At 41.7% G+C, this 25,245-nt stretch overlaps 2 protein-coding genes across 5 annotated transcripts in view; one reads left to right on the forward strand and one right to left on the reverse strand.

Moving 5' to 3' along the window:
* Window positions 1–6,173: 6,173 nt before the first annotated feature.
* Window positions 6,174–19,978, forward strand: TDRD6 (tudor domain containing 6). Its single transcript, XM_025991025.2, has 4 exons — window positions 6,174–12,263; window positions 13,841–13,965; window positions 15,306–15,395; window positions 19,382–19,978. The coding sequence occupies exons 1-4, from the start codon at window positions 6,218–6,220 to the stop codon at window positions 19,403–19,405; spliced, it is 6,285 nt and encodes a 2,094-aa protein (XP_025846810.1). The 5' UTR covers window positions 6,174–6,217; the 3' UTR covers window positions 19,406–19,978.
* Window positions 19,979–20,642: 664 nt separating this feature from the next.
* The window catches only part of PLA2G7 (phospholipase A2 group VII), a 42,746-nt gene continuing 38,143 nt past the window's right edge, over window positions 20,643–25,245 (reverse strand). For all 4 annotated transcript variants that reach the window (XM_072733447.1, XM_072733453.1, XM_072733442.1 and 1 more), the window contains 2 exons: window positions 23,807–23,955; window positions 20,643–23,263 (listed from right to left, as the gene is read on the reverse strand). In XM_072733447.1, the coding sequence (XP_072589548.1) occupies window positions 23,133–23,263; window positions 23,807–23,955 (280 nt within the window). In that variant the 3' untranslated portion in view covers window positions 20,643–23,132. The remainder of the gene's footprint in view (window positions 23,264–23,806; window positions 23,956–25,245) is intronic.

The raw sequence follows: 25,245 nt of genomic DNA on the forward strand, positions 1-25,245 counted from the left end.
TTAAGCACAACCATTTATTTACAAGTGAAATAGTTTATACGTTCTCATTAATGAAAACAGATTCCCTCTGGGAAAAAATGTGTATTTTACCACATGCTGGTTAAAAAATTGGGGAGGAAGTAATCAATTCTCTTCTCCCCAATTAAACCAGGAGTCTTTAAAAATGATTACCAAACAAAATACATATTATTAATAAATGCCAGGTAATGTGGAGGGCAGACTGAGCATGAATTCTAAAGACCTATATCCAATTCAGGTTCTACTTAGGACAAAGTAGCATAACTCTGAGCAAGTCCTTTCATTTCTCCTGATTTCCATTTCTTTATAAGATGAAGTGACTGAATTCTAGAATTTCCTAGAATCTTAACTTGCACATACTTGAAGGTGGGCATTATATTGATGCCCTAGGAAAAAAACAGGATTTTAAAACATTTCTTGGGATTTGTTTTTTCCTGCATTTGATTAACTTCTCATATTTCAAACTAGGTTAAGGTTTATTTGGGATACAATACAAACTTTTCATATGGATTTTCTCCCTCACAGGGTAGCAAAATCCTCTTCTTTCAGGAAACTCCAGACATGTTAGCCCTACATTCTTACCTTCAACTGCTCCTCATATACACACAGTAAAAGTAAAAATCTTCAATACCATGCCCAAGACCCTCTCATTCTGACTCCAGGCCATCTTCCTATAACCTTTGCATTTCACTGCATACTTGCACGAGACCTCCTGGCAAGTGCATTGCTCCACTTATTTCTCTGGAGATGCTCTTCACTTGGCTGCTTCTCATGCAGTGTTCTTGCTGTGCTCTCCACCTAACTCTCCTCCCATCACTACTACTCATTCACACTCATTTTGGGGTTAAAGCCTACTTGAATATCTAGAATGATCTCTGAAGACTTCCACATTTTCAGCACCTCTGTGCTCCTACTGCTTCCCCTACTGAGGATATGTGTCTGTATATATGGATTTATGCCTGCTTCTCCCGTACAGAATGAACTGCTTGCAAGCATGGACCTTGTAATACACCTCTGTTTCCCTTAAAACTTCAAATAGAAGCCACTCAGAAGGTATTTGTTGCTATAGAGATTTTTTGGGGGTGGGGGGGCGGTGGAGAGAGAAAAAACATTTATGCACACATGATAAAGTCATATGCTGTTTTTCTCCTACCTTCAAAATAATTATGTTGGGTCAGTAACACTTGATTTCATGAGATTCTTTACCATACTAACTGGTTAAGTGCATTTTCAAAAGTTTGTGTGTGTTTAAACATACGGGATTACTGTAATGTTTAAGAAGTATTCAACAGTTTAATAGCTGTTCCATAAAAAAAATCTAGGATAGGTTAATACAAAATATTTGGTTAGTTAATAATGTGACAAGTTTATCCTTCATTTTACAGTGTGTATGGAAATCACATCACTATTTTGGCCTTCACTGGTAGCATACAAATGCACATTTACCCACTCAAGTGTTTTATTATTTCTGAATTTTGAAGAATACATGATTATTTTTCTCTCCTCATACTTTACCCCCAACAGGCTGCTGTGATTGTCAACAGCAGCAGGAGCCACTTTGAAGGTTTGATAAAAGCAGATGAAGATGCTTAAAGATGTCTGTTTGCTGAAAATATCTGGTTACAAACAGGAATATATGTGAGTAAATATAGTGCATTATTCTGATTTTTAAAATAAATGTTTTAAAATGCCTGATTTTGTTTTGTCCTGGTATGCTTTTGTCCTGATGTATTTTTAGGGTAAAATGGTAATAACAAATTTAGAAATAATTTTTAAACTTTCATCTTTACTTTTCACAATTGAAATAAAACCTATCTTAATTTAAATGTCAGATTTGAAAGACTTACATTAGCAAAAAGAGTGTTCATGCCTTGCCACTATAGTAAGTCCAGATCTGCTATTGATCCAATTCCCCTGTTTATACAGTTCTGGTGTGACTAAAAAGGATTGACAACTAATAATTACAATGATGGACATGCTCACTGAGGACAGAGGAAGAAAATAACACTGGAATTCCTTGAAACACAAGAGGATCATTTTCTTCTTTTTTAATACCATATTCTACCTTGATTTCCAGAATACTGCTCCCTCCTATTGCTTACTGTTTTTCAGTCTCTATTGGCCATTTCTTTGCTGCTTAGCACTTAAATTTTGGTTCTTTGAGGTTCTGTTCTTGGCCTTCATATCGATTTTCACTCTCTTTCTCTCTCTAGGAAGAGTCATATAGCTCTATGACTTCAGCTACTAATATTAGGCTATTAATTCTCAAACATTCACCACTGCTCAATAAATGGTAGATGTTGCCATTATCTGTGTTTCTGGCCCTTACTCTGTTCTCAGGCTTTAGTCATGTTTTCTCAGTTGCCGACTATATACCTCTACCAAGATGGCCACAGTCCTTGTGAGCTCCCATTTCCTTTACATCAGTGTTTTTTGTACAGATCCCTCCTCCTTGCCCTTTAAAATCTAGTCCTGCTTCAGGATTCTCTGTTGCACTACAAACTCACTAATGCAGCCAAGAAACTTCAGGGACATGCATGACTTCTCATTGGTGTGTCTTTGTTTGTTTATTTATTGTTCAAAATACTTAAATCTATTTATAAAAAATGACTACAGATCAATGTCTCTTAGGAGCATAGATGCAAAAATTCATGAGTGCTACTTCATACCCATTAGGATGGCTATTAACAACAACAACAATAACAACAGAAAACAAGTGTTGGTGAGAATGTGGAGAAATGGAACCCTTGGGTATTGCTGGTAAGAACGTAAAATTTTGCAGCTACCATACAAGAAAGTATAGGGGTTCCTCAAAAAATTAAACATGGCATCATCACATGACCCAGCAGTCCACTTCAAGGTCCATAGGCAAGGAACTGAAAGCAGAGAGTTGGACAGATTGTTGTAATACCAATGTCCACAGCAGCATTTTTCACAAAGCCAATAGATAGAAACCCAAATGTCTACAGACAGATGAATGTTAAATGGATAAGCAAAATTGATAGATACACAATGAAATACTATTCTGCCTTAAAAAGCAACAGAATTCTGAGACATGCTACAATGTGGATAAATTTTAAAAACAACAGACTTAGTGAAATAAGACAAATGCCAATGGACACATAGGGTCCCACTTATATAAGACAACTAGAATAAATTCACAGAAACAGAAAGTAGAATAGTGGCTAGAATAGGGAAGAATGAGAAGTCCATGTTTAATGAGTATAGAGTTTGGGATGAAGGAAAAGTTCTAGAGATGGGTGGTGTGTGGTAGCAGGAGCTTAATCTCCATGTGCAGTGGTCTGATTTTTTTCAGTTCCCTGTCCAGCAGCAGAGCAATGTAGAGCAAGTAAAGCTACTTCCCCCAGACACAGAAAAAGTAGGATATTGAAAGTATCTGGGAGGATGGGAGGAATGGGCTCTCAGCCCATCATGGCCAAGTGATATGCCCCTATTATCCAGGAGTTTAGGCCCTGAGGCATGGAAGGAGGCTGGGGAACAAGTTCAATAGAAAACAAGTCATTTACTCTATCTACAACCTTCTGGTCTCCATAAGAGTCTGGTTATACTACTTGCACTGAAATAGAGAACTGAAATCTCCATTATTCCAGGGGATGATCAAACAATTCCAGATGATAATAAGACCATTTCATAATGAACAGAATAGCTTCCTACCACCATAAATGACACAGTGCCAGATAATATACTTATTCTCTTGTTAAACATTTATTGCATGCTGACCAAAAGTCCAGCACTCTGCTAGGCACTGAGAATATTATAGGAAAGGAGTTCTTGCCTTTGGGAAGTTCATACTCTGGTATAAAAGAGAAATAGTAAACAATTGCATGACATGATAGATAAATGTCACACACACTAAATATAACAGAGGTATGTAAAAGGGAAGGGATAATCAGCTCCACCTGGGTGCGTAGTAGAGTCATGAGGAAGAGATATTTAAGCTAGATCTTGCTAGATGTTTTTACGTTAAGTGTTTATTATTCTTCCATCATGAATATAAAGCATTAATTAAAGAACATTTGGAAAATGAAACTGAATTTTCAAGCATAAGCTTATCAGGTAGAAATCCAACTTTTTAAAGAAATCAAATGATTCTTTTATTCACCAATTCAGCGAGTATTTATTGCTTCAGCCTGTTAGGTTTCAGGAATGCTCAAAGACAACTATCATTAAAAAGTGAGCAAAGGAAGGGCTCCTGGATGTCTCAGTCCATAGGGCATGTGCCTCTTGATCTGAGGGTCCTGAGTTCAAGCCCCATGACCTAGAGATTAATGATAATAATAATAAACCTTAAACAAGGGGGAAAAAGCACAGGAGCGCCTTTGGCAGCATGAAACTGGGATAGATTGAAAATGTCGAGATTTACATTGTTAGGCCAGGATTATATTGAGCACTGTCTTGATGTTATCGACATTGCATTTGATGATATTTCAAAATGTGAAGGAGCGACATGGGAAACTCCCACAAATGCGTCTGACCTTGCAAATGAACAAAGATCTACTCTAGACCTATCTCCGGGAGCTACTCTCACAGTTTGCCTGCACTTTCCCTTTCCGCTCCCTCTCACCTGGAGTCTTCTGTGGGTTACCTTAGTAAGATTTAGATGGGGAAACAGAACAAGAGTCCAGCCAAGAAGTCCTCTGCCATAGCAGATACAGCAAGAGTAGCAAGTCCTGTTTCTTCCATTCCTCTAGACCTTGTCTAAGTCCGGCTCTGTGCAAGCTCTGAGAGTAAAAGAATAAATGCCTGCAAGGTTGGGAAGCCAGCGTTAGGTAAGCAAGCCAAAAAGCGGAGAAACTCAGACCGGTAATTGCGGAGATTTAACAGTCTCCATGTACACTCATACTTTATTGTAACACAACAGTTCTCCATTCAAGTAAGCTCACGGGGACACGGAAGAGGGTCCGGAACTGCTGGTGGGGGAGGTGGGGGGGTCACAACACTGAATGAGCACCGGCCCCTCCCCCACGCCCCAGGGGGTGCAAAGGGCACCCACAGGGCGCCTCTGAGAGTTTGGGCCCCAACACCCGGGCACGTGCAGCCGGCGCGTCAGGATCTCCTCCCCGGGTCTCCCAAGCCTCGCAGCGCACCGGGCACGCAGAGCTCGGTGGGGACTAGGGGGTTTGGCCCCCGGCGCCCCGCCCTCCAGGGAGGAAGGCGCTCGGAGAAGCGGGCGGGCCCTGCCCCGGCCCCGCCCCAACCACACCCGGGCCCCGCCCCAGGCCCAGCCCCGCCCCCAACCACACCCGGGCCCCGCCCCAGGCCCCGCCCCGCCCCCAAACACACCGGGGCCCCGCCCCAGGCCCAGCCCCGCCCCCAACCACACCCGGGCCCCGCCCAGGCCCCGCCCCCAACCACACCGGGGCCCCGCCCCAGGCCCAGCCCCGCCCCCAACCACACCGGGGCCCCGCCCCAGGCCCAGCCCCGCCCCCAACCACACCCGGGCCCCGGCCCCGCCCCGCCCCCAGCCACACCCGGGCCCCGCCCCGCCCCCAACCACACCGGGGCCCCGCCCCAGGCCCAGCCCCGCCCCCAACCACACCCGGGCCCCGCCCCAGGGCCCGCCCCGCCCCCAACCACACCCGGGCCCCGCCCCAGGCCCAGCCCCGCCCCCAACCACACCCGGGCCCCGGCCCAGGCTCAGCCCCGCCCCCAACCACACCCGGGCCCCGCCCCAGGCTCAGCCCCGCCCCCAACCACACCCGGGCCCCGCCCCGCCCCCAGCCACACCCGGTCCCCGCCCCCCGCCCCTTCCCCAACCACACCCTGGGCCCGCCCCGCCCCAGCCCCGCCCCAGCCCCGCCCTCAACCACACCCGGGCCCCGCCCCGCCCTCAACCACACCCGGGCCCCGCCCCGGCCCCGCCCCCAGGCAACCCGGGCCCCGCCCCCGCCCCGGCCCCGGCCCCGCGTGGCTCCCCGAACGGCCCTCGGAGGACCTTCCGCCAACCGGCAGGCGTCGCCACCGCCCCGCGGCCCGGCTGCCCCCGGCTGCCCCCCCGGAAGCGGCGCCCCGCGCGCTGCAAGTTCGTGCGCGGCGCGGCCGAGGGCGGTTGGTCCGAGGAGTCGGCGCGAGTCCCCGAGGCCCGGCGTCGAGCACATCGCCAGGGGGGCCGCCCGGCCCGGCGTGTTCCCCGGTCGGCCTGCGCCTGGAGCCCGGGGCCTGCGGGGGCGCCTCGGAGATGTGCTCCACGCCCGGGCTGCCCACGCCGGGGGCCTCGCTGGCCCTGCGGGTGTCGTTCGTGGACGTGCACCCCGAGGTGGTCCCGGTGCAGCTCTGGGGGCTGGTGGGCGAGCGGCGGGAGGAGTACGTGCGGCTGAGCCGGGAGATTCAGGAGGCGGCGGCCACGCGCGGCCCGTGGGCGCTGGGCGGCGCCTCGGCGGCGCCGGGCGAGCTGTGCCTGGTGCAGGTGGGGCTCCTGTGGCACCGCTGCCGCGTGGTCAGCCGGCACACGCAGGAGAGCCGCGTCTTCCTGCTGGACGAGGGCCGCACCGTGACGGCGGGCGCGGGCTCGCTGGCGCCGGGGCGCAGTGAGTTCTTCCACCTGCCCTCGGAGGTGCTGGGCTGCGTGCTGGCCGGCCTGGTGCCCGCCGGCGGGGGCGGGGGCGGGGGCGAGCCCCAGCACTGGCCGTCCAGGGCCGTGGACTTCCTCCGGAGCCTGCAGGGCAAGCAGGTGCACGGGCGGGTGCTGGACGTGCTGCTGCTCCATCGCCTGGTCCTTGTAGAAGTGCCCGCGCTGTTCCAGCAGATGCAGGAGCTGGGCCTGGCCCGGCAGGTGCCCCACAGCCTCTTCCGCTCGCTGCTCAAGCGCTACCTAACGGCGGCCTCTGCTGGCCTGGGCTGCGGGGCCCCCGTCCTGTCGCGAGCCCCTCCCAAGCAGGAGCAGCCCGGCCTGGATTACTTCTACCCGCAGCTGCAGCTGGGCGTCACGGAGCCGGTGGTGGTAACCCAGGTGTGCCACCCCCACCGCATCCACTGCCAGCTGCGGAGCCTCTCGCAGGAGATCCACCGCGTGTCCGAGAGCATGGCCCAGGTATACCGGGGTTCCACGGGGACGGGGGATGAGAACTGGGCCAGTGCCACCGGGGAGGAGAGCCCAGACAAGCCTGGTTCTCCGTGTGCGTCCTGTGGGTTGGACGGACATTGGTACAGAGCGCTCTTGCTTGAGACTTTTCGGCCCCAGCGCTGTGCCCAGGTGCTCCATGTAGACTACGGAAGGAAGGAGTTGGTGAGTTGCAGCAGCCTCCGCTACTTGCTGCCTGAGTATTTTCGCATGCCCGTGGTGACCTACCCTTGTGCTTTGTATGGACTCTGGGACGGTGGGAGAGGCTGGTCTCGGTCACAGGTCGGTGACCTGAAGGCACTGATCCTGGGCCAGGCAGTGAACGCAAAGATTGAATTTTTCTGTTCCTTCGAGCATGTTTATTATGTCACCCTGTACGGAGAAGATGGGATCAACCTGAATTGTGTATTCGGAGTCCAGTCCTGTTGCTTGGCGGACCGATTTCTTCAGAGCCAGGGAGTGGAAGAGGAGGGGGAGGAGGAAGAACAAGAAACGGCTCTTCAGTCGCCGCCGTCGCCTGCGCAAGAAGCGGGTGAAGAGATTCCCCTCCCAGCCTTGCAATCAGTCAGGTTAAAGATAAACGCCTTCTATGACGCCCAGGTAGAGTTTGTTAAAAATCCTTCCGAGTTTTGGATTAGGTTGAGGAAACACAAAGGCACCTTCAGCAAGTTGATGAGAAGAATGTGCAGTTTCTATTCCTCAGCCAGTAAGCTGGATGGCGTAGTTTTGAAACCCGAGCCCGATGACCTTTGCTGTGTCAAATGGAAAGAAAATGGCTATTACCGGGCTATGGTCTCCAGGTTAGATGACAGGAGTGTCGATGTGTTCCTAGTCGACCGTGGCAGTTTGGAAAATGTGGGTTGGTATGACGTGAGGATGCTGCTTCCTCAGTTTAGGCGACTACCCATATTGGCTCTAAAGTGCACACTGGCAGATATTTGGCCTTTGGGGAAAAGTTGGAGCCAGGAGGCAGTTTCCTTTTTTAAAAAGACTGTGCTCCACAAAGAATTAGTTATCCATGTCCTTGACAAGCAGGATAATCAATATGTTATTGAGATTCTTGATGAATCAAGACCAGGGGAAGAAAACATTAGTAAGGTAATGGCTCAAGCTGGGTATGCCAAGTATCAGGAATTTGAAACAAAGGAAACCATTTCCATAAGTGCCCCCTCTCCAGGGCATGTTTCAAACCATTTTATCTCTGCGGATAACAAAATGTCTCTGGCCAAGAAGATAGAAGTAAAACAGAAAGCCAGGAGAGACCATAAAACTGCACCTGTTTCAGAAATTGCGACTGATAGGGCAGTCATCACAGATACTCCAACTGGACTAGTTGTGCAGGATAAAGAGGAAAGACTATCTGTTCATTCTCCTCCTATACAGAATTTCTTGGACATGAAGCCAGGCTCCTCCTGTAAAGGAGAGCTGAAAGTTGGAAGTACCGTAGAAGTCAAAGTGTCTTATCTTGAAAACCCTGGCTACTTCTGGTGCCAACTGACCAGGAACATTCAAGGCTTTAAAACTCTGATGTGCAACATCCAGGACTACTGCAAGAGTACAGCTACTCCTTACCAGGGGACCACCCCCGCTTGTTTGGCAAAACGAACAGTAAATGGAAAATGGTCTAGAGCCGTGATTAGCGGGTCACAATCTGCTGAGCATGTCAAAGTAATGTTTGTAGATTACGGAGACAAAGATATGGTATCTGTGAAGAGTATTTACTCAATTAGTGAAGAGTTTCTCAAGGTTAAGGCTCAGGCTTTTCGGTGTAGTCTTTATAATTTAATTCAGCCAACTGGTCAGAATCCTTTTGTGTGGGATGAGAAGGCCATACGAGCTTTTAGTGAATTTGTAGACAATGCATGGGAAGACAATCTTGAATTAAAGTGCACGATATTTGCTTTGGCTTCGGTACATGATGAAGAACTGTTTAATGTTGTGGATTTGCTAACACCCTTTGAGAGTGCATGCCATTTTTTGGTAGAAAAGCAACTCGCAAGAGCAGTTAAACTTCAGAAGCCTCTGGAGTCCTCTGTTCAGCTACATTCTTACTACTATTCCACACATGATATGAAAATTGGAACTGAAGAATTGGTGTATGTAACACATATTGATGACCCTTGGACATTTTATTGCCAACTGGGAAGAAATGCAAGTATTTTAGAACAGTTGTCCTATAATATCACACAATTAAGTAAAGTTTTGCTGAATTTAAAAACATCTTCCTTGATGCCTGGAACCTTGTGCCTTGCCAAGTATACTGATGGAAACTGGTATAGGGGGATAATAACAGAAAAAGAACCAAATAAAGTCTTTTTTGTTGATTTTGGAAACATATATGTGGTAACAAGCGATGATCTGCTTCCAATACCTGATGATGCATATGATGTCTTACTTTTGCCCATGCAAGCAGTTAAATGTTCATTGTCTGATATCCCTGATCGTATACCAGAAGAAATTACAACATGGTTTCAAGAGACTGTTTTAGATAAGTCATTGAAGGCTCTGGTTGTAGCAAAAGATCCAGATGGAAGACTAATTATAGAACTGTATGATGACAGTATTCAAATTAATGCTAATATTAATGAGAAGTTAGGACTACTTGGCTACAAAGGTGAGACAAGAAAAAAAGAAACTGAAGCACTCCTCACTGTCGCTGAAACTCTTGAAGTAAAAAAGGAAAATATGAGATCGTCACCTAAAGAGTATTTAAGTAAATCAGCAGAGAACAAATTGTGCAGTATGGAGATCTTAGGAGAATCCTACAAATCTAAGGTCAGCTCAGCATGTAAGGAAACCGAGCTTTTACGAAGTTCCACCAAGACAAACTTAATCACTCAGTATCAGGACTCTAGGGAAAATAAGGGTCATCAAGTGTGTCCATTAACAACAGAAAAGAAAGGAGAAAGCTTTGCTGAGCCACCTTCGAAAGCCACAAAACTAGAAGCCACTCTTTCAGAGAGAAACATAGAAGATTCATGTAACAAGGATTTGCCTCTAAAATTTTCAGAGTTCCCTCAGAAGGTTATAATGCCTGGCTTTAAGACAGCTGTGTATGTTTCTCATATAAATGACCTTTCAGACTTCTATGTTCAACTAACAGAAGATGAGGCTGAAATCACTCATCTTTCAGAGAGATTAAATGATGTTAGAGCAAGGCCAGAATATTATTCAGGTCCACCTTTGCAGAGAGAAGATGTAATATGTGCCATTTTTCCAGAAGACAATTTATGGTATCGTGCTGTGGTCAGAGAACAACAACCCAATGACCTTCTCTCTGTGCAATTTATAGATTATGGCAATGTTTCTGTGGTTCATGCTAGTAACGTAGGTAAACTTGACCTTATTAATGCACTGTTACCGGGATTGTGCATTCACTGCTCCTTGAGGGGACTTCGGGTGCCTGAGATTTTAAAATGTAAGGAAATGTTGCAGTACTTTTCCCAGAGGACAGATGAGGTTCAGATAAGATGTGAATTTGTGAAATTTCAAGACAAATGGGAAGTTATTCTTGCTGATGAACATGGGATCATAGCAGAAGATATGATTAGCAGATATGCTTTCTGTGAAAATTCTCAAGTGGGACTTTCTAATCAAATAATTGAAAGTACCTGTTCAAAGTCTGTCAAAAAAACCAACATTGACACTTCACTCTTTCTTAACTGGTATAAGCCAAAGATGAAGATGATAAGAGCTTATGCCACTGTGATAGATGGGCCTGAATATTTTTGGTGTCAGTTTGCCGATACTGAGAAACTTCAGTATTTAGAAGTAGAAGTACAGACTGCTGGAGAGCAGGTAACGGATTGGAGAAGTTGTGTCCCATGCCCTCATATTGGAGATCCTTGCATAGTGAGATATAGAGAAGATGGGCATTATTATCGGGCACTTATCACCAGTATTTGTGACGATTATCTCGTATCCGTCAGACTTGTAGACTTTGGAAACATCGAAGACTGTGTGGACCCCAAAGCACTCTGGAACATCCCTTCTGAACTTTTGGTGGTTCCCATGCAAGCCTTTCCATGTTGCCTCTCAGGATTCAATATTTCAGAAGGTGTGTGCCCTCAAGAGGGAAATGACTACTTTTATGAAATAGTGACAGAAGATGTGTTGGAGATTACAATATTAGAGATCAAAAGGGATGTTTGTAACATCCCTTTAGCAATTGTTGACTTGAAAAGCAAAGGCAAAAGTATTAATGAGAAAATGAAGAAATATTCTAAGATTGGTGTTAGTGATCTGCCCTATGAAAAGAAATGCCCAGAGATAAAGGGAGCCCTTGGGTCCCTCAGTCCTGAGGTTGGACTTAAGAAACCAAGTAGTAAAGCTGGGCAAGAGAAAACTCTCTCTGTGGAACCACAGACAGATGATGAAAGAGTTGAAAAAGACTTCAACATTATTGAAACCAAACCTAGTAAATTCTATAACCGTGACATCGATGACATTTTTGAAGCTTTTGAAAACCCATGCAAAGATAATATTGGTCCTGAGGTACTAGAAAGCAAAATAGAGTGCCATTTGGTTGACAAAGCAAAGTTTGATGATAAATACCTCATGGCAGGATTTAATGCATTATTACCGCATGCTAGTGAAACAAAGGAGATATTAGAACTAAACTCACTTGAGGTGCCCCTTTATCCTGATGAGGAATCAAAAGAGTTCCTGGAACTGGAATCCATTGAGTTGCAGCATTCTCTTGTCGGGGATGAAGAGAAAGAAGAGCTAGGCCTGGTGCCTCCAATTGTGCCGCTCCCCCAGGGCTGTGACACCGAAGCCACCCTGCAGCCATTCCCAGTGCAGCTTCCCCTCAGCTGTGAATCTGAGAAACAGCCAGAACTAGAATTACCCACAGCCCAGCTGTGTCTAGATGACAAAATAAACCCTTTGTCTCTAAGAGTTGTTCAGAAAGCCCAAGAATCCACGTGTGCTGAAGACACAGGAAAGTCAAGTTGTGTAGAATGTTTCAAGGACCAGCATAGGTTATCATTGCATCTACATGGAAAGAATCATGATCCCAACCTACAGATTGAGATGAATATATATAAAGAAGAATTCACAGATTATAAAAACAGAGATGCCATTTCATCATTGACTCTGTTCTCTGAAGAAGAATCCAGAGATGGAAGGAAGAACCATGATGCTTTACAAGTTCATATCTCAGGTATGTGATTTCTTTTACTTTATTTAACTCAGTGTCTGAAAAGTATGTATTTGTCTTAAAGATAATGATTTTTTTGTCCTATTTGTTTTTTTAAATTAATTTTTTTGGGGAAAAGATTAGAAACTGATATGAGAATCAGATTTCATGAAGGGCATCTTAGAAGTGGGGAGATTAAGGTGTGAAGTCAGTGTAGAATCATGGTGGATGAAATGCTGAATTATTAATATCATGTTTAGAAGTAGAATGCTTAAAATCAGTGTCTCCAAAAAGTAATTATGTTTAAAATGTAAACACATAATCCTTAAAATCAAGAGGTTATGTTTTTTGGTGAGTATTAAAAAAAAACAGTGTTCCTTTGCAAAGCACTACTTTGGCATGAATTGATGATAGGAATCACTTTTGCTGTTTTCAAATTTAACTTTTTTTATGAAGATACCTTGCTATTGATTTAGAAACCCCTAAACAAACACTAGATTTAGGGAGCTTGTGTTAACCAAACAGGGGAACAGCCGTGAGTAGATACTGGAGAATATTTATTGTCATTAACTTTTTTATAAATTATATTCACTGTTATTTTCTTGGCTTAATAAGATGTAAAAATTACATGAAATGGCTAACTTTTAGGGTTTCTTAACTACTCAGTGTTAGACTTTTTATAAGTCAGTTTTTATGTTGTTCAATTTGAGCCATCATACAAAAGAGAGAAAACAATAGTCTAGGGAGAATGAAAATCACCATAATCCTACTATTGGTAAAGCTGCAGTGCACTTGCTTCTATTGTCTTTCACCCTGTCTATGTCTATACATACAGTTTTAAAAACTAAATAGAAATCGTAGTGTTGAATCTTGCATTTTAATCCCTTAAATATGACTTTCAAAATATTTAAATTCCGTGGATATACTGTATTTATTTAAGCATTACCCTAGATTTTTAGTCCTCATTGCCACATTTTTAATAATGAGTAATAGCTTCTTGCTAGGGTGCCTGGGTGGCTCACTCAGTTAAGCATCTGCCTTCTGCTCAGGTCATGATCCCAAGACATTAGGATCCCTTCCGTATCAGGCTCCCTGCTCAGTGGGGAGTCTGCCTCTCCTTCTCCCTCTGTTCCCCCTGCCCCTGCTTTCTCACTCTCTCTCTCAAATAAATAAATAAATAAATAAATAAATAAATAAATAAATAAATAAATAAATAAAATATTTAGAAAAAAGAAAAGAATGTTTGATAACTTGTAATATGTTGCTTTGCTAAAGAAATGGCTGTTGTAACCGTTGACCATACCACCTGTGCAACAATCACCTGCTTTTAAGAGTAAGTTTCAAAGTCAGGAATCAGATTTATATCCTTAAAAAAGATATCACATCATGGTGGTATTTTTTTGAAGAAAGCAGTAAAAGATTTTATTGGGAAGGGGCACTGGAAGAATTTAAAATAAAATCCAGGAAAAGGGATAGACTCAGACCATACATCATGTTGATTATATAGAAATAGTTAAGTGCGGATTAAGAAAATGCTTAGCTTGAGTGTTTAACATTAAGGGACTAAGAGGTATGCATTGAGTCTTTATTCAATTTGGCAGCTCAACCAGAGAACACCTACACTCTGAAAGGATTTACTGTTGGATCCAAATGTGTTGTGTGGTCAAGTCTAAGAAACACATGGTCCAAATGTGAGATTCTGGAAATTGCTGAAGAAGGCACAAGGGTAAGTGAAGTGGAAGCACTTTATCTCAAAATGTACTTAGAGACTGTTAAGGAAACTTTACCAAACTCTGCCAGACTAGAAAATGCAATTGAATAGACATTTACTGGATCATTCCCCCTGATAAGCTGGTACACTGCAAAAATCATTTCAGAGTTCATGTATCAGCCGTCCTAGCAAGAAGCCATCTTAGGCTCTTTCATCTCCCTTGCCTCTGAAATCTGATCAGTCACCAAATTCTACACTTTCCACTTCTTAACTCTTACTTAAACCTTTTTATACCCAATGCCACTGCTTGGTTTTAAGTCCAAGTTTTACAAGTAGATTACTCTATTACCCTTCTATTTGATTTACTTCTAGTCTTCCTTCAATCGATTCTCTATACCACCAGTGTGAAGTTTGTCAAATACAAATCTAACTAGGACATGCCTGTATGTAAAACTCCCTGGGGATTTCCAGCTGATTTTGTTTCTCCTGTGATCTGAAAACCACCTGTATCAGACTCACCTGGTGTGTTTCTTAAATTGTAGATCCCTAGACCTTGCCCTCGCTGGCTGATTCAGAGTTTCTGGGGGTAGGACCAGGAATGTGCATTCTTATACCACTAAAATTTGAGAACCACTAGTCTAGGATAGAAGAATGTTAAGCTCATTAACAGGGCATAGTCCTCTAGAGGACCTGAGAGTCCTCTAGGGTTGAGTGTTCATATTCTTCTCCAGCTTTATGTTTTGTACCTTGTATTAGATGGACATCAGACTGCTTGATTTCTCCTGTGTATTCCATTCCACTTGGCTCCTTTGATATATTTAATAATGCAGTTCTATTCACTTGTATTTTATCCCCCTCCCACACTGGTTAGTTTTCACTTACTTTTGAAAGATTTTCATTGCAACTTCATTTTCATTTTGTGCTGCCTCTTCCAGGAAGCATACACTAGCCTTATTTTCTAAACCTCTGCATCTCTTCACCTTCCCCCTCCCACCAAAACAAACAAACAAACAAACAAAACAAAAGCCAACAAACCTTGGCTGATCTCTATTTATATTGCTATTTCTCTTGCTGCAGAAGTCTGTACATTGTACTATATTGATCTGCTCATGGGCCTGTTTTTCTACAAAATTTGGAACTTCTTGAGATACCATTTTTAACTAACTTTGCTCTCTAGGCATAGGCATACAATATGTTGAGTGGAAATTCTGTTGAGTTGAAACATAAAATTGAAGTTTAATAAAATTATTTTCATTGCCTTTGAGGTATTTTATTTGAAAATTGCTACGGTCCATAAATCAGTTACAGTTTTTGGAAACTACCATTTTTTATTAACTTTTTTTTTTCTCTTGCAGGTTTTAAACTTTTCAAATGGTATGGAGGAGATAGTGAAGCCTGAGAATGTCTGGAATGGTATACCCAAATTGGATAAGAGTCCATCTGAGGTATGGAATTATATATACTAACTAATGAGAACACTGTCTTTCACTTTGAAAGGTGACTTAAACCATTTCCAAAGCCCTTGTGTTTCAGAATATTATAGAAAAAAAATACTAATTTTGGGATAACAATAATGAAAAACAGAACAAAATCAGTGATTCTGGACTTTATGCCAAGTATCCTTTTGGGCGAACTAGTTATTAATGTTTTACTCTTCGATTTTTTGGAGAGATTTCAAAAAGAAGAGAAAGAAATTGGTGTCTGAGACCTTTATAAAATATGTTTGATGTAGAAAATCTGGAAAAATGGCAAATAAGGAGAAAGTATCACCTGTAATACATCCATCCAAGACAAAGATTGATCAGTTTTGTTTTCTTTCATATTTTTTTCTGTTTATATGGGTATAAGTATATCATCTACGTATTTTGAGCATAATTGATTTCATTCTGCATATAGTTTTATATTCTGTGTTCTTCACTTAAAATTATAGGATGGGCAATTGCCTATGCCATTAAAATGTCTGGGCATTTGAGTTTATTCTGTTTGGAGTTTGTTGAACTTCTTTAAAATCTCTAATAGTTCTAATACCTGGTCATCTCAGGGCTTGCCATTGAATGATTGCCTTGAAAAATAATGAACTTTTCCTGGTTCTTTGTATGTTGAGTAATTTTGGATTCTGTCCTGAATGTTTTAAATATTATGTTTTAAAACTTTTGATCCTGTTTATATCTAGAAAATGTTGACGTTTTTGTTTTAGCAGGTCATCAATTGCTAGGTTCACACCACAAGTTCTGTCTCCTTTTATGTTTGTTAGTTCCGATGTCAGTTTACTTTTTTTTTTTTTTTTAAAGATTTTTATTTATTTAAGAGAGAGAGAGAGCACATGAGTTGGTGGGGAGGGGCAGCAGGAGAAGCAGACCCCATGCTAAGCAAGGAGCCTGACATGGGGCTGGATCCCAGGACCCTGAGATCAGCACCTGAACTGCAGGCAGCTGCTTAACCAACTGAGCCACACAGGCATCCCTCAGTTTACTTTTTGGAGCCGTTGCTATGGTGTTTGGTGCCCAGAGCGTAAGCCACTCAGGGACTTAGGTAGCAGTTTACACAGCAGTTCAGGTATTAAAGACTTTGCTTTGCTTAGTTGGTTCTCTTCTGCATATGCATAGCTCAGGGCTGACCTTGGGATTTCTGTCAGTTCATATATAGTATTAGGGGTTCACATCATCCAATTCCTTTTCTCTCTGAGATTGCCTCCACACTTTCTAGCCTCAAGAGTCCTCTTTATTTGCTTCTCTAGACTGATCATGTCTCTCCTCCCAAGGTTTCTCTGGGCCTGCCTCTGGAGTGTAGCAGACAAAGAAACAAGAGAGAAAATAATAACCACCCCCCCAACCCTGCTCTTTCAGGTATCAGAGGGCCCTTTTCCCAGTTGCACTGGCCAGAGTCATCTCTCAGATTTTCATACGCCTGTCCTACGACGGCTGTCCCCAGGCAGCAAGTGGGGCTGCTCTCGGGACAGAGCCAGAAGGGAAAAACAAAAGACAATGAAGAGATTTCCCACCGATTCCACTCTCTAAGTATTTACGGGCTTTCCCCCCCAATCTGTTGGCTAGAAAAAGGTATTTCTCTAAGACTTTTGCTGTTTTCCCCAGCTGGGCAGCTGTGACTCGGTCTAGGCTCAGGACAAAACTAGGAGACGAAGAAAATAAAAATAAGAAAGAAAAAAAACCAAACCTGTGAATCTCATCACTGTTACATGAGTCATTATTCTGTTTTTTGTTATTGTTGTTGTTTTGTTTTGTTTTGTTTTTTACTTCGGCCCTCAATCTGCCTGTACCTATTTACTTTTCAGGGTCCACAGATAGTTGCTTTTTGTATTCTTTCCAGAATTTTTAGTTGTAATCGGTGTCACAAAGAGGCCACAGTTGTCTTACCCTGCCTTGGCTGCAACCAGAAGGCCATAGTTGCATAATATTATATGACAGGAATGGTCAGTCACTTGTTGAACCATTTCTTCTAGTGGTGCACACTGAGGTCATTTGAAATATTCCACTATGAATCATTGGACATCTCTCTCTGCCTTCTTATATTCCATGTTTTTGTTTTCTTGTCAAAAATAACAACTTGCTTCATTTATGTTGCAGTAGTATTTATTAAAACTTTCTTTTACATTCTGATCTTTTCCATTCATTAATTTTCAAGAATCCACAGCCAAATGCATAGATAGAGACAAGATGCTATTTGGATAAACTACCCTATACCTGCGAAGTAGAAGAGAACCATTCAAGACAACTTAAAGTGTTCATGAAACAGTAGACATATCTCTGGCTTTACATCAGTTAGCAAATAGAGACTGCTTATGAATGAGTAAGGCTTTTCTTTTTAAAATTCAGTCATTGAAGAGACTGAAATTGATGATTGAAATGATTCTTTCCTCAAATTCAAAGAAACTCTTACATATGAGTCTACAAATGAGCTGGTTTTGCTTAAAGAGTGGATATTGTAAGGTATGAGGTTAGGCATAACTTCTTTGGTGATATGTCAAGGCACTGTGATCTGGAAGTCTTTCTGATTACATTAAGATTTTTTTTTTCCATTGGAGCGATTTCATTTCACTGTAAGAATGTGTCTCATGAATTCATTTATGTATAGACCTCATGCATGCACACAGTGCTATTACTTGCTGAAAGAAATATAGGAGAAATATCCCTCTTCATTAAGTCTTTAATAAAGGGTCTGTGGCTCACCATGGATAATGTTTTCAGATAGTGGCCCTTTGAAAAAGGTACCAGACACCAGAGTTGTGGGGTTTGGGAGCTAAAAATTAGAAGAGGGTACTTTATTCTGTGTGGGATACTCCGGTAGAGATATTCCTGAGAAATGAGTATTAGAAGGATTAGAAAATGTACTCGAGTGATTCTTCACTATAAAATCAGATTGTCATACTTTTTAAAAGGAGACGTTTTTCATTTTTACCATCTTTCTGGTTTATCTCTGGTTTGCTTTCTGATTTTTATCATTTTGTGTCTATAACAAAGAATTGGTAGTAATCCAAAGGTTCCTTTTGTTAGAATATATTCCAAACAATGGGAAAAAATCTTTACTTCATGTCATTGGATGATACTACAACTGAAGGTAACTTGTGTTTTTAAAAGAAAATAACTTTATCACCAGTTTGCTAAGTCCTAAAAACACCATTATCCTGAATCCTCAAAAAAATTGTTTATCAGTTTCCTTGGATGTTAGTAGTAGGAAAAAAATAAACAAAACATCTCCTTGTTAAAAGTGTTAAAATGCTTCTAGAGATATAACTAAGAAGAGGATTTCTTGAAATATCATAAGAAAGCTTATTTGTTGACTGAAATCATCTTGAAAATTACATTGTGAATTCGATAAATTTATATTTTCAAAAGGATTTTAAAGAATTTTCTCAGTGTTGATTAGCTCATATATTCAAATGATCTTTGTATATATTAAAAAATGATCTCTTGGACTTTCTGGATTTTTAGTTTTATCTCATGATAGGATTCAATTTATTTGAAGTTAACTGGTTATTGTGTGATCTTGTTCATAAGTAGCACACTGGTTCTTAGAACTGATGTACATTGAGAATGAAATCAGCTCAGGGTAGCTATCATATTTGAAAAATACATGCTAATGAAAGAGAACAAAGGACTTACTTGGTTATCAGCTTGGCTAACATCATTCTAGCAAAATATAAAATATGCCAATTTTATACTGCGCCAAATTTATACTATTTTAGATTTGATATTTGATAATAGGTAGAGTGTGAGAACCAAAATACTAAATGAAAGAAAAAACAATCTCTGAAGGACTATTTCTCCAAAGAATAATTCTCACCATTTTGAGAGGACCTTAGATTTGTTGTGGTAGTACTTATCAAGTGAATAACTTTCTCATTTTTCTTTCTTTCTCAACTCGAGGTTTCTCTCTCTCTCTCTCTCTCTTTCTCTCTCTGTTTGTTTTCCAGAAGAAGGGTCTGGAAGTGATATAGATTTTAACGCTGGATCCATAGATGTGGCCATTCAGAAGCTGCTCTTAAACTAGTGGCATTTCACCCAGGCCGACAGAGCATTTGAGCAAATTGAGAGCATGTGATCAGAAGAAGCTGTCATTTTTGAAAACTTTGATATGTGTTCAAAACAAAATAGATCTCAGGGTGACCAGGCAGTGTATTTAGTGGTGTTGCTGTATATATGGACCTAGGATCCTTTTTCTCCCTTTAAATGTATTATATTCCTAATCAGTTAGGAGGATTTTGCTAGACAGTTTGCTAACACATTACTCAAATTTCAAAAAAAAAAAAAAAAACCCCAAAAAACAAAAAAACCTTGTTTTTGTTTCTTTTGAATATAGTGTTTAAATTAAAATTATAGGTTTATTATATTTAATATACGAGTATATTATATGATCCTACTTAGGGAATGGCTTTGTTAGCAGTAACTCCTTCAGATTTTTGTTTTGGAAACTTTGCCTTGTCTGTCTAGTTAAACATTTGACTAATATTCTGTTTGATTTGGGAAGTACTTCATATGACACAAGATTTTAATAAAGTTTCTCCTGAAAGGCGTGGTGGTTTCATTTTATTAAAAAGGAAATGTGATTCTGGAACATCTGTGGTTCTGGGTTATCTGTAGTAATGGAATCACAGTTTTAGAAATGGAGGAAACAGTAATCGTCAATATTAGCCCTTATATATCAGTCCCTCAACTGATGCTTTAAATGCATTTCTCATTTAATTCTCAACCCCAAGGGGGCATATCAATATTAGCCATATCGTATAGGTGAGAAAAGTGAAGCTGTTTAGAGAAGTTACCTAACTTCTTTAGGTCAAAGAGCTGGAGAGTCTGAGAAACCTGATCAAACCCAGATCTAACTTCAAAGTGCATGCTGTTAAAACATGGTTTTGCATAAGTGGTGGTACAGATCCTAGCTGCGGGACACCTCCTAGCTGTACGTTGCTAACAGGACATGTGACCTGGACAGGTTAATCAGGGTCTCTGAGACTTCATCTTCCTCATCTGTCAAATGGGGATAATAAAACCTTTCTCAAAGTGCTTTTAAGATTGGAAGTAGTATTCCCCTCCCTGAAAGACACTCAATGTGTGCACTGGGCCCACATTTTAAAGACTTTAACTCATTGGGTCTTTTCAGTGGATATTTTCTCCTTTAGCATCTGCATGTACCACCGACAAAGGATTTTAAAAAGATATACTGAATGGGACATCAAGTACAATTGGAAAGGTTATCCTTTTTTTTTATTATTATTCATGAGAGAGAGAGAGACAGAGAGAGAGAGAGAGAGGAGAGACACAGGCAGAGGGAGAAGCAGGCTCCATGCAGGGAGCCCGACATGGGACTCGATCCTGGATCTCCAGGATCAGGCCCTGGGCTGAAGGTGGCACTAAACTGCTGAGCCACCCAGGGATCCCCAGGGTTATCCATTTCTAAAACAAGTGAGGAGGTTTGCTACGTGAAGGCAGGGGAAAGATGTATATGAAACATCAGCCCCCAAAGCCTGATGGGGCAAGAGAACTAAAGACATTGAAAGGTGGGTATAATTTCAATAAGTAGAAAGGAGAGGGTTTTGCAGTAAACAGAGTCGAGGTGGAAAGCACATTGCTTGTTCCTGGAATAAGAATAAAAAAAGAATAGATAAGTTTGGTTCATCCCTGTAGGTGATACAGTTGTGGATTAGTGGCAGAAAAGGTCAGAGAAGATGCAGTAGGGCCAGATTATAGAAAGCCTTCAGTTCATGCTAAGAAACTCGTAACTCTTTAAAAACTTAAACAATCAGAATGCTATAGGACAGAAGCCAAAATTTTTTTTCAAAATGAGCCATTTTGCACCGTAAAACATTAAGATAGCCTGATGTGCCAAATCAAAATACACAGTTACTTATTAACTGAGCAAAGAGGGTAGGGATTTATTTAACCAGGCTTACTTACAATGTCCTGATTACCCCTGTTCACACAGGCTTAAACAATTATGAAGAATTCATAGGACCTAGACCATAATTAACCCAAAATATACTTAACTGATGAGTGGCATACATTTTTATATTCCTCGGGAAACAAGAACCCTTTTCTGTGACTCCCAGACATTTCAATGCATAAAGTTTTAAGCTTTTCGCCTCCAACTACAGACATCCCTCAGAGATATGTGGGTTCAGTTTCTGACCACTACAAATACCACAAATGAAGTGAGTCAAATGGATTTTTTTGGTTTCCCAGTGCATATAAAAGTTATGTTTACCCCATAGTGTAGCGTATTAAATGTGCAATAGCATTTTCTAAACAAAGCAATATACATACCTTAATAAAAATTATTGCTTAAAAATGCTAACCATCATCTGAGCTTTCAATGAGTTGTGATCTTTTTTGCTGGCAGAGGGTCCTCCTTCCATGTTGATGGTCACTGACCGATCAGGGTGGCAGCTGCTGAGGGTTGGGGTGGCTGTGGTAATTTTTAAAAATAAGACAACAATGAAGCTTGCCACATAGATGGACTCTTCCTTTTGTGAACAATGTCTCTTGCAAGATGTTTGACAGTGTTTTACTCACAAAAACTTTCCAATTGGAAAGTCTTTCCAATTGGAGTGGGTCCTCTCACACTCTGCTGCTGCTTTATCAACTAAATGTGTCCTATTCTAAATCCTTTGTGGTCATTTCAACAATCTTCACAGCATCTTCCACCGGGAGTAGATCCCAGCTCAAGAAACCACGTTCTTTGTTCATCCATAAAAAGCGACTCCTCAGCCATTCATGTTTGATCATGAGACTGCAGCAATGAGGTCCCATCTTCAGGCTCCCATTTCAAATTCTAATTCTCTTGCAATTTCTACCCCACCTGCTGTTACTTCCTCCACTGACGTCTTGAACCTCCCAATTGTAAGAAACTCAATAAACTGCAATGCTCAGTAAAGCAACATATGCCTCTATTGTGCTATTCCACTCCCAATACTCATACAGAATTAAAGTACATGAAATTGGAAAGATAAACCAGTTAAAAGTCTGAATGTTTCCTTGGTTATTTCTCACAGCCTTTGGGTGAATAAGGTGTTATAACTGGAATCCCTGGCCTGTCCTACGCACCTTTCTTGACCCATGAATCCATGAGATAAACCATCAAGTAAATGCAAACAAATTATAAACTCTCTTTAATCCATTCTAATCTGCTGCCTTTGACTTGGCTTTAATATTTTTATCCTTGGTCACTCCCCATTCAGTTACCATAGTGAAATTGTTCAGTATCCCTAATCCTTGGTAAAACAATGTTTTTTATCATTTGCTTGATCTAATTTTTCTTATCATGACCAAAAAGTGCTTCCAAATTCTACCTAGCATAACATGTTGCTAAAACTCAATTATAATAGAAAAAAGAGGCAAGAACATCTGTATTTTTAGGGATTGTTATGTCATTGCAATACGTTTTCATTAGCCTTGTGCCTGTTATACTTGTCCATTAAAGAATGTAAAAGTAGTTATTAATTTTGACACAGCGTCATTTTAGTAAAATTAAAATTTAGGCTGGCATGATTTCGATAGACACCAATCTTTCTTTAAAGAAAAAAACCTCCTAGTCCAAGCTTCAATCACTTTTATGGGATAGTCTACATTTTCCAATATGAGTTATTTGAGAAAATATATTAAAAGTCATACACACATATTTTTTGACAGTTTTTAAACAAGATCTTTAAAAAAGTGCTTTTAATCTAAATTCTATTTCTCTGCTTCTGGAGAGTTCTGGAGAGTGTCATGTTCGTTGGTGATATTAATGTTGGTCCCTGGCATAAGATTTTCGTCTTTTCCTTCAATCAAAGAATCCCACTGATCAAAATCTTTCCGCAGTCCTGAAAAATAGAAATGTCCATAAGGTTAGTAAAACTTTTTGAGAGCATGAAACAGTTCAGTACCGCCAGGTGGCAGCACAGCCCCACAAATTACGGATGACGGGGGCGGGGGCAGGTTGGATCCCTGGGAGCTGATCCTGGCTGCTGCATCTCAATGAGAGATGGGCATTTGATGGGATGAGCACTGGCTGTTACACAATATGTTGGCAAATTGAATTTAAATAAATTTGAGAGAGAGAGAGAGAGAGAGAGAGAGAGAGAGAGAGAGAGAGAGATGGGATTAGGCGCTGCCAGGACCTCTCAGCACAGGAGTCTGCAAGTCTGCAGAGAAAGACTATTACTCTTAACAGGAAGACTCTCTGTCTCCGATATACATAGCATGCAAAGCAGCAAAAGTACATCTCTCAAGTTTTTGTTTTCAAATTGATTTGCGGCTATGTTACATTGTAAACCAACCGCAGATAGTTAAAATAGGACTGTATGAAGACAGTTCTGTCCTAAGCATCACCTGGTTTATGTCATGAAATACTCTTAGTTTCTTACCTAAATGCTTTTGTAAAAATGCCAATGAAGCTTTGTTGCAAAGATCAATTGCTACATTTGAATCTATATCTCCTTTTAATGTGAATATGTATCCAACTATTTTGCCAGTTGTAAAAGTGAAATCAGCAAAGTTCTGATGGACTGAACCCCTGAAAGAGAAATGAGACATTTATAAATCACATTGTTTGACAAAATTACATTTGTAGTTAGGGTGCAGTTAGGATACTGGCCTGGCTGGCTTCTACTGAAAACTAGGGAAATAAAACTTGTACATTTGATCTCTTTAGATGTATTTGTGGATCACAGGTTGTGCATACAGGGGTCTTAGCGTATATATTCACTTTCCCCCTTACATAAAGATTCTAGTCTTCCTTGGTACCTTGGCTTTAGAAGAAATGATTCCAGCTTTTTTGTTGTTGTTGTTGTTGAGTTCATACAATGTGTTACATATTGCAGGGACTGTGTACTCAGAGCCCGAAGCCTATTATATTTGCTTACCAACAGGACTAACTTCATATCTATCTGATGCTGGTCAAAACTCACTGTCCGTAAGCCTTGGATTAAGTTGATTTAAGGAAAAAACCCCTTTCCATGTACCATCAAAACTATAAGTATCTTGTAGGTATCATTTATGCTGCTCTTTAAAGCCACCAACAGGGACACTTGGGTGGCTCAGTGGCTGAGCGTCTGCCGTCAGCTCAGGTTGTGACCCCAGGGTCCTGGAATCGAGTCCCTCATCAGGTTCCTTACAGGGAACCTGCTTCTCCCTCTCATGAATGAATAAATAAATAAATAAATAAATAAATAAATAAATAAATAAATAAATAAAGTCTTTAAAAAAAATTAATCTACCAACAGCCTCACATCAAGTATAGTAGCTTTTTTTTTAGTGCTTATTTTCTACTGCCTCTAAGACATTTGGTACTTTCTTGGAATTTTATTCCCCTTTGTTTCTTTGATCCTCTCTTCCCTTGTGTATGTGTACCTTCCCTTTTCCCCCTAACTACTCTGTTCTCCACTGGCTCTTCATATACATATAGACATTCCTCAAGGTTCTGTCTTCAGACCAGTTCTCATCCCACTTGATAGTCTTATCTACTCTAAGGATTCCATGTATAAGACACAAATTCTATACTCTCCCAGTGTGTGGCCAGACATCTCTACCCAGACTTCTCTGGCTCAAGCTAAGAGATTCCAAGGTTAAAATACATCTTTCCAGCCCTGCCTGGTATACCTCTTCCTCTTCACTTCGCTGCTGCTTATAAGCTGCCCACCACTCTTTAAGTTATCTCTACTCAAACCAGAGCCACCTGCCTCGCCTCCTGCTCCATCTTGCCTGCTTCCAATCACAACATGAGTGTCAGAGGCACAAAGAAGGTGGAAACAGTTGTAAGCAGACACCCAGACGCTACCAGCAGTGGAGGAATGGCCTCAGGAGG

This window comes from Vulpes vulpes, chromosome 1 (genome assembly GCF_048418805.1).
Source record: "Vulpes vulpes isolate BD-2025 chromosome 1, VulVul3, whole genome shotgun sequence".
Lineage (NCBI taxonomy): Eukaryota > Metazoa > Chordata > Mammalia > Carnivora > Canidae > Vulpes > Vulpes vulpes.

What these genes read in the sequence shown, in the direction of transcription:
- TDRD6 (XM_025991025.2), top strand. Translation starts at nt 6,218, where the DNA reads ATGTGCTCCACGCCCGGGCTGCCCACGCCGGGGGCCTCGCTGGCCCTG. An exon ending in TTGCTGAAGAAGGCACAAGG is followed by an intron (nt 13,966 to 15,305) that starts GTAAGTGAAGTG and finishes TTTCTCTTGCAG; the next exon opens with GTTTTAAACTTTTCAAATGG. An exon ending in TGGATAAGAGTCCATCTGAG is followed by an intron (nt 15,396 to 19,381) that starts GTATGGAATTAT and finishes TTTGTTTTCCAG; the next exon opens with AAGAAGGGTCTGGAAGTGAT.